At 35.0% G+C, this 10,377-nt stretch overlaps 1 protein-coding gene across 5 annotated transcripts in view; it reads right to left on the reverse strand.

Moving 5' to 3' along the window:
- The window catches only part of Phkb (phosphorylase kinase regulatory subunit beta), a 268,116-nt gene that overhangs the window by 208,563 nt on the left and 49,176 nt on the right, over positions 1 to 10,377 (reverse strand). For all 5 annotated transcript variants that reach the window (XM_023712979.1, XM_004629191.2, XM_023712977.1 and 2 more), the window contains one exon: positions 8,353 to 8,452. In XM_023712979.1, the coding sequence (XP_023568747.1) occupies positions 8,353 to 8,452 (100 nt within the window). The remainder of the gene's footprint in view (positions 1 to 8,352; positions 8,453 to 10,377) is intronic.

Here is a 10,377-nt window from a genome sequence, read left to right on the forward strand (position 1 = left end):
GCATTCTCTTAATGAATAGAATGATTTGTTCTAATGGTGTTTGTAAATAGGATCACAAGTCCGCATCTTGTACAGCAATTAATCACTAAGAAGAATATATGCAGTGTATTATTTGTTGAAAAAAAAAAAAAAAAAGAAACACAGGGAAACAAAGAAAGACAGGAGGTATCACAATCCCTGACCTGAAATTATACTATAAAGCTACTGTGACAAAATCAGCATGATGCTGGCATAGTAGAGATAGACCTCATGATCAATGGAATAATTAAAAGATACAGGAACGACTGCAGACTCAGCCATTTTATCTTTGATAAAGGGGCCAAACATGCTCACTGGAAGAAAGATAGCCTCTTTAATGAACGGTGCTTGAAAAACTGGCAATCCACAGGCTGAAAGCTAAAACTAGAGGCGTACCTATCACCATGCACAAAGTTCTAGTCAAAATGGATCAAAAATTTAAATATTAAAATAGAAACATTAAATTTTCTGGAGAAAAATGTAGGTAGAAACATAAGGAAATAGGGGTATGTAAAGAGTTCATGAACAAAAACCAAACTGTATGGCAAATACATTAAAGAATCAACAACTGGGATCTCATCCTTTTGAAAAGTTTCTGCACTTCAAAGCAAACCTCCAACAGAGTAAACAGAAAACCCACAAATTGGGTAAAATTATAGCCAACTGGCCCTCTGACAAAGGCCTTCTATCCAGAATATATAAAGAATTTTTAAAAATCAGGCTCCCAAATTCAAAGACCCAATCCAGAAATGGGCATCTGAAATCAATATACATTTCTCAGAGGAAGAAATACAAATGGCAAATAAATATATGAAAAAAATGTTCAACATCTTTGGTCATTTGAGAAAAACAAATTAAAACAACACTGAGATTCAATCCTACTCCAGAAAGAATGGCTAACATCAAGAAGTCAGCCAATGATAAATGCTGGAGAGGCTGTAGAGATAAAGCAACCCTTCTGCAATGGTGGTGGAAGTGCAGACTGGTACAACCACTGCTATAATGAGTATAGAGATACCTTAAAAAGCTAGGATTGGAGATCTCATTGAAGCCAGCTATTCCCCTCCTGGATATTATACTAGAAGAACTAAAAAAAAAAAAACCTCATACCACAGTAATATAAGGGCACTCATGTTTATGGCAGTACAATTTGTCATAGGCAAATCCTGGGAAACAACCCAGATGCCCATCAACTGAAGAATGGATAAAGAAAATGTGGTATTTTACAAAAGGGAGTATTACTAGTATCAGCAAATAGCTCAGCAGATTAAAGCACCTGCAAACAGTCACAGAGGCCAGAGGTTCACCAGGCTGCTGGCCCCGCCCCCAGGACATGCTGAGATGGCACTGGAGACTGGGAATGGTGGCGTGGGCCTTTAATCCCAGCTCTTGGGAGGCTGTAAACAGGTGGATCACTACTAGTCTGATCTAGTATTGAGACCCTGAATACCCTGCAGGCCCTTCCCTAAAATTAAAAAAAAAAAATGGAGTATTATTCAACTATAAAATAGGATACATTTGAGTCTTTTGACAGTAAATTGATGCAACTAGAGAATATACTATTAAGTGAAATAAATCAGACCTGCATGTGCAAACATTGTATTGTATCCTTAGTGTGAGAATCTGAAAGAGAAAAATGGACTCAAGGGTACAACAGATATTGGTAAAATGGAATGAACTTATGCAAAAGCAAAGAGTAACTGAGTTGAGAAGGGCAAGAGAGGGAGTGGGGGAAGAGATTTATCTACATATGTAAGAAGGATAGTTTAGACAACTGCACTGTACATTTCTGCTAGCTTATGGAAAGGAGAAGTTAAGGTTTAATTTGTTTTGTTTCCTTTTTTCAATTGTTTGTACTTTTTCTCTTAATTTCTTATACATTTCTTTTTTTCTTTCTTCCAATTTTACATGCATATATCTATTAATACGAATAATTGGTTGGAAGACAACATTATGTATTACAACAAATACTGTAAAATTTGGTATCACTTGTAATTTTTTGAATTCTAATTTGTTCTTTAAACACACACACACATACACTGAAGAATGCTTCTTTTACAACTCTTTTCTGAAACCCAACCAAAATTCATTCTCGTTATTTCTATGTCAGGGTAGTTCTGTTACTTCTCTCCTGTACTTTTTATCTGCCTGTATTTTTTCTTTGGTATTATAAAATATATTTGGTTTTTCTTCCCAATTTCTGGGGAGTTGAGACTTTTGAAATTTCACAAGTGAGAGATGTGAAAGAAGCATCTTTTGTTGTTCATAGGAAACCCCTTTCAACCATACCTGTGAGTATGCTGAAGAGAAGCTAATGAAGTACTTCTTAATCTATCTCTAGATAGCTTCAGGACAGAGTGCTGGCTGGCAAAGGAACTACTTGGTAACCAGTGTTAAACTTTCAACCTATTTGAACTTCATAGCACGTCAACCTGTCCCCTTCACCTCAGAGAAGACAGATAGGCTGGAGACTGACTTATTCACCAAGAAAAATGAGTTAATCAATCATGCCTATATAAAGGAACTTCCAAAAATTCCCCAAATAGGGGTTTGGTGAGCCTCTCATTAGTAAACACAACACAGGTAAGGAAAACAGCAAACTCCAGAATCCATGGGAAGAAAAGCCCCTGCACTGGAGAACCTTCTGGACCTTACCCTACATACTACATCTAGCTACGTATTTGCATCCTTTATGATATCCTTTATAATTAACTGGTCATAGTAATATGCTTTCTTGAGTTCTGTGAGGTGTTATACCAAATTAATGAATGTGAGGAGAATCATGGACCCCATAATTTGTAGCCAGACCAGATAACTATGTGAGTAACCCAGGGAAATTTCCCAAGTGATCTGCAGTGAGTGTGTGAGGGAGGAGGCAGTCTTGTGGGAATGAATCTTTGATTTGTGGGAGCTACCCTAACTCCAGGTAGTGACTAGTAAAACTGACTTAAAATGTAGAACACCCAATTAATGTTTCCAAATGCAGGTTTTTTGACCAGGGAATATCTATCTACAGATATGTTATCAGAAGCATTGGGAACACAGAAATTTGTCCTTTATACTATCATTACACTGTACGACTCTAGAAGACTACACTGTCAAAATGGTAGTTATTAGCTAACAATGGCTTATTTAAAATTTAAAATTGAGTTCCTTTGTCATACCAGTAATATTTCAAGTAATCAACAGCCACATATAACTAATGATTACTATACTGCTTAACACAACAATAAAGAACATTTCTATCATTAAAAGGAGGTTCAACTGGACAGAACTGCTTGAGGGATGACACACATTTATCTTCCTCAAAAGGTATTCACAAACTAGAGACCTCCCTATGACCACAGTAACAGATAAACAAAGTCAGGACCTATCAGTAAATTATCAAGACTGAGAGGATGAGGATTTGGTTAATGGTGTATAGTGTTTTATACAATAACCAATAAGTTAACCGTAGGTCCTTAGAGAAGATGGCTAACCACAGTACTCAATACCAATATCAATAGCCTGAAAATGCATAAACAAAAATCAACATATTCACTCCTTTCCCACCATAATACTTATATTTTTCAAGACTTTGAACATTGTTCTGAGCTTCTATACAAAGAAAAAAAAAAAAAAAAGGCGAAAGTGAGACCAAACACAGTCTTCCATTTGATGGGAAGGAAAAGACTATTATTTTAGTAAAGTCACTGCTGCAGCTGACAAGGTGATGCTTGTTATTTGTCTTTAAGACATGCAAGAACCAGCAGGGGAGTGCATATTCAATCACTGTGTCAAGGGGAAAGCAAATGCTAAATGATTAAAGAAGATAAAATAGGGAATTACATAACTATGCTTTGAGTTTTAAAGCTGTTAAAAGACAAGTAATTTAAAATTTCAGGGAAAAAAAACAAAATGTAAATACTACACGCTTTGAAGATTAATGGAGCATGTTGTATGTCAATTATAAGCAAAATGTACTCTTGAAAGCAGTCAAGATACAAGAGGACATTAATTAGTATTTTATGTGATATCTAGCATCTGGGAAGTAAAGATAAAGATAATGATTAAAGCAAAATTTTCTGCACTAAAATCAATCAACTTGTACTTTGCTTAGTTTCCTAAAAACTTCTACCATTACATATAAACAACTTATTATTTAGAAAAATGTTAAGTATTTAATCATTCATTCTTAATTCATACCTTTACAATATACACTTAAAGGAACATAATCATCTCATAAGGGAATTCTGATAGAATAAATTTTATAAAATTTCAGTGATTTCTCATTAATTAGTTGTTACTTAGCAGAATTTTAAACACATCTTTGAAGTAGATCACTAGTCCTAGTAAGCTTCATAGTCTATTGCTCAGCAAATCTCTGTCCTCCAAAATACCAAATATAGATTGAATCAACTAAAAGACTGAATGCTTCTCTTTAAGGAGTGTTATACCAAAGAATACATATATGAACATTAAGAGGCAAAGCACACCTGACATAACTTTGCATGCAGTAAAACAAGTGTCTACACAGTTAAGTAATAAGTACAGAAGCAGGTTGCTCTACAGTCTATAAATCAAGAGCAATTCTACTTTGTCATTTTCTTCTTTTGTTGTTGTGTTTTTGAGATGAACTTACTGGCCCTGAACTTGCTATACACCCAAGCTTCCCTCAAACTTGAAATCTCTTGCGTCACCCTTCAGAGTGTGAGGATTACAGGAACATGTCACCATGCTTACCCCATTTACTTTCTTAATAAATTTAAAATATCTCTTCTAGCTAGTGCTTTCAGGAAAAAATGTGAGGAAGCATGTTTTCTAATAAAAAAACAAAAGTAAAGGAGGCTTAAACTTTCTATTTATAACTTTATTTCCTAAAATTCAGAAAATGAAAGTTCCAAATCAGATAGCAGTACAAAAATCTTTCATTTGATTTTTAAGAGGAGTTCTTTGTTTGTTTGTTTGTTTGTTTGTTTTTGGCTTGCTCAGGATGCCTTAAGGGCAGGTCTGGTAAGGCATGGGGAGCTGGGGATCGAACCAGGTCTGGGTCCCCTGCACCTGACTGAGTTTGCCCCAGCAGGCACTTAAACAACTGAGCTAACCCACAAGCCCCTTCATTTGATTTTTAAAAGAAAGCCAAAATCATAAATATTTAATATTTTTAAGGGCTGGCCAAATAGCTCAGCAGATTAAAGTGCCTGCTTAGGTAGATGCATTGGCCTGGATTCTATCCCTTGAGCGCCTTGCCGGCCTTGCTGGCCTCGCCCCTGGGGCACACTGAGGCTGGATTGAAACTGGGCTTGGTGGGGGCACAACTGTAATCCCAGTGCTTTGGGAGGCTGAACACAGGGGTATCACTACGAATCAGATCTATGTAGTAAGACCCTGTAGACCTTTACTAAAAAATACAAATAAATAAATACTATACTATACTATAAGGGCCAGCCAAATAACTCAGTGAATTAAAGCTCCTGCTTAGGCAGATACATGGGTAGGGGGGTTCCATCCCAGGCCTGCTATACAGGCCCCTCCCCTGGGGCATGCTGAGATGGCCACTGAGACTGGTCATGGTGGTGCATAACTGTAATCTCAGCACTTGGGAAGCTGAAAACAGGAGAATCACTACAAGTCCAATCTGTATAGTGAGACCCTGTAGACCCTGTAGATTCTGCACTAAATACAATATAGATATAGATATAGATATCGATATCGATATAGATATCGATATAGATATATAATATTCATATTTTTGATGGCTACAGATCTTAAAGAATTGGATAAAGCTGAAAGATAAGTACCAGCAGGAGGTGTGGTGGAGACACTGAGCTGTGCTGGGATTAAACTTAAAAGGGAGCCATCCACACTTACTTGTAGACCACATTAACAGTCTCCTTTCCTATTCTAAATAGGGGAAGCAAGAAAGATCACAACAGCAGAAAAATTATAAAATCTGTAAAGTCTGCATATTTTACTTATCAGAATAAACCGAGCATTTTATTGTGTCTACTCAATATAATCCAGATCCTTTTATAACACATTTTAATGGTCTATACTCCTAACTACGTAAGGAAAGAAATGTTAATCCTTTATACATGAGTGATTTCAAGTAGCTTAATTCATACTCAAATTCCATTTAAAGTAAAACATAATTGTGATGATGGGTTAATAAAAGTAAAAAATATTTAGAAAAGGTCACTACTGCCTGGCTAACTATGCCACAAGGAAAATATCTTAAGTTGTTATATCATTGTCTTCCTTCTGATAAACAATTCTAACTTAAATCCTAACTTTTTTAGCAAACACATAAAATATTTTATAGAAAGAAAAGTTGAATTCATACAGCCATGAAACATTCATAATACACTGGAAATAAACAATAATTTCTCACTTAGAAAAATATAGCTTTAATCACAGCCACATCAATATATGCCATAAGAGCTTAATTCCAGCATGCCAATCTCTGACCCACTAGTTAATTTCATGCATCTGAACAACCCCTGAAATCATGATCTGCAAAGTCATGTCTCAGCAGAAAACTTAACGGGTTTGTTCTGTATCTCTATTTTAAGTAAATAAATTTACTTTTTCTGCCAACTAATATTATTTTCTTGTTTCCTCATTCTGATGAACATATATATATATATATATATATATATATATATAAAAGTTTTGATATCAAATGCAGTCTTAGAAAGAGTTCCTATAACATTTTAAATTCTTTTTAAGCATAAATTAAAACAATTATTCATGATTAATAACATATAAAATATTAAGAGATCACACTGCTTGCATGGTTAATAGTATGCATCTTTGTTAAATAGAAGCTGAAAACATATCAGAAGTACATGATCAGAAGGGAGAGGAAAAATACTATCAGAACAACACATATTTACTCTATGCTCATCTTGTAACAGCACCCTATATTTTTCATTACAATATGTCATTACCCTTACAAGACAATGTTGGGGGGGTTCTACTAGCATTATTTTACATATGAATAAAAGTAAAGTATGTGGAAATTAAATAACTTACTTCACACAGCTAGTAACAGATTGGAAACTAGTGGATTAGTTGGTGCTGAAAGTAGATGTTTTAACCTATTTATAAGTTGTGGCTTTACTTTTTCAAAGTACACTTTACTTTAGAAGACGCTATTGGAATATTGGTTAAATTAATCCTTCAGAATGATGTGAGAATTTCAGTCCACATCACAGTTTTTTAAAACCTTTATATTTTACCTTTAACTTTTTTATATTAAAATAATTAACATAATAGGACAGAGATGGCCAACTTCAGAAAAGACTGCTTGTAAGAGTTCCCCTTGGCCAGCATGAAGGAACCTGCATTTCAGGAGGATTCTGTCATAGGAGTGATGCACTATGTCTACACTGTTTATGCAGTGTAGTTTCTGCTAAATACCTAGTTTGCTTCCTGGAGGCTGGAATTTGGTAAGTGCTGGGAAGAAAGTATCAACAAAACCAGCCACCAGGAAAAAGCTTGAGCCTCTAAAAGCTTCCTTGGTAGGTAACACTTTACATGTGTTGCTGCAATAAGTTGCTAGGGAAATTAAGTGCATCTGTGCCACCCCATCTGGCTCCTGGCACCATGTTTCCTCAGATTATTATACTCTAGATAGTTGTCTATTTTATTACATTTTTATCTCCTTTTGCTGTAATAAATCATACACATGACTATATGTTGAGTCATGTAAGTGACCTGAAGGAATCATCAAATTGGACAGTGGTCTTGGAAGCACAAGACACACTGATTAAATATTTGGATATTTATTATATTAGGACTTCGGGACATACAGAGCTAGGTAAGTAGAAGGACTAGCATATGACATACAAAGGTTTATACTTTTAAAAAATATGCCATGTATATTATTTTCTTTAATTTCCATATAAACTTATAAAATTCTTTCCTAAAAGCACATAATTCCTTGCCTCTTTCACGTAAATGAAGCATTTTTAAGTTCATGTTGGCCTGAGCAATTCATATATCCAAAAGTAATTCCAACAAAGACTTTAAGTAATGTAACATTGGTTAGAATTCGGGACATTTGTGAGCTTCCCCAAAGACTGGATTCTTATCAAGTAAACACCAGATGCAAAACACAAATTAATTCTAAATAATAATCTCAATAATCTTTCACTGAAGTTATTCTTTCAACTTCAGGATTCCAAAACCCTGGGCTGGGAAGGCAGAGGATATCTCAACCTATTTAGATTGCCCTAGGTTGTGGCTTTACTTTTTCAAAGTACATTCTACTTAGAAGATACTACTGCAATACCGGCTAAATTAATCCTTCAGAATGATGTGAGAATTCCAGTCCACACCACAGTGTTTTACCTTATCGGCCTGACGCATATAGCAGTAGAGAATTCCTCTCATACATTTTATAGCTGAGTGCTCCAGCTCATGGGTCCTTCCCTTGTCATCATCAATGCGCCTGGGTGAGAGAGATAACTCATGAAACAAATTGGAAATGTATTTGAAAAGGAAGCAGAGCTTTTGATAATTAAGTATTTAACTATCTGGCTAATCCTGTGTTCTGGTGATGTCCACTAATTCTGTCACAGTAAAACTCCATTTTTCCAGCAGATGTTGAAATGCTGCAATTAAAAGAAAAAATCTGTGACGGAACTTGTATAGATTTTTTTTTCCTTATTTTAAGTAAGTAAGCCAATTCCTTTTAAAATAACATATAATATTTTCCATAATGATTTGGCTAGACTACATACAAAAAAATTACTGTTATAAAACAGAAGCAATTTAAAATACCGATTCCTTTAGGCTATGCAATGGTTTGGATTTAAAGACACACAAGTTAAGGCGGCACATGCTTTCTTTGCTCTGCCATGGCTTTAGTACAGTCAGGGAAGGCAAGTCACAGTCAAAGATGTCCTGAACTCAATACAATATTTTAGCAGAAAGTTTTATATTCTCAGGTACTGCTGTAAAAATCAATTGACCATACTTTAAATCACTTTCTTTTAAAAATAAAGAATAGCTACAATATAACTATTAAACAAGGATACGATGTTCAATGTAAAAGTTGATATTTTATTATAAACCAGTGACTTTTAAAAGGTGAATGAGAATTATCCACTACTAAAAAATAAAAATGACTTCTTCATTATGTTTCATCCTAAGTAAAATATCTGCCAATCATAAAATACCGATTCCTTTAGGCTATGCAATGGTTTGGATTTAAAGACACACAAGTTAAGGTGGCACATGCTTTCTTTGCTCTGCCATGGCTTTAGTACAGTCAGGGAAGGCAATAGTCACAGTCAAAGATGTCCTGAACTAAATACAATATTTTAGCAGAAAGTTTTATATTCTCAGGTACTGCTATAAAAATCAATTGACCATACTTTACATCACTTTCTTTTAAAAATAAAGAGCAGCTAAAAACTGGTTTTCTCCCTTGAAAAAAAGTATCATATGCTCTGTTAAAAAGTACTGTATATTATAATATGTTATATTAACTCCTACTTCCATCTCACATGTGAGTACAGGGAAGAATGATCACCATTTTAATATACTATGGTGAAAATCAGAAAAAAATATTCTATGTTCTTTATCTTTGGTCAATTATTTCTCTGTTTTATGAAGACACTACAGAAAAAACTAGAATTTGGTCTGCACTTTCCCAATATCAGACACAAGTGTTTTATTAAAGATAAATTTGATACAAGATAACACGCCCAGCAAACTAAGGTCTTTCAGTTCTCTATCCGTTACTTGAAATCTTTTAAAAAAAGTTAATGCCTGAATTTTGTACATATGTTGGCTGTACTCTTTTTTTTTTAAATATTCCCACATTTTATTACAGAAATCTTCATATGTGCAAAAAAAATTAAGGATGCTACAATGAATAAATCTTTTAGACTTAGCAGTTAATGTTCACATATGAAATCTATATCAAACCGTAGGGTTTTTTCTTCACTATTTTAAAATAAGCTACAGATACCATGACCCTTCACCCTATACGTCAGAAATATTTGTAAAAACAAAATATATTCTTCTAGGGGTCAAGGAGATAAGTCAGTAGCAGAAGCACCCGCCTGGCAAGCACAAGGTCCTGAGTCAATCCCTGGTACTGCACACACACACAAAAAAATTCTTCTAGGGCCGGCAAGATAGCTCAGTGGACTAAGCATCTGCTTAGGCCAGCACAGGGACTGAGTTTGATCCCCAGTACCACATGCCATGCTGGCCGTGTCCCAGAGCATGCTGAGCCAATGACCAAGTCGGCGTAGTGGTGCAGGCCTGTAATCCCAGCTCTGGGGAGGCTGAAAATTGAAAAAAGGAGGATCACTATAAGTCCAAGCTATGTAGTAAAACCCTGTACCAAAAACATTAAAAAAA

This window comes from Octodon degus, unplaced genomic scaffold (assembly GCF_000260255.1).
Source record: "Octodon degus isolate 3935 unplaced genomic scaffold, OctDeg1.0 scaffold00028, whole genome shotgun sequence".
NCBI classification, from domain to species: domain Eukaryota; kingdom Metazoa; phylum Chordata; class Mammalia; order Rodentia; family Octodontidae; genus Octodon; species Octodon degus.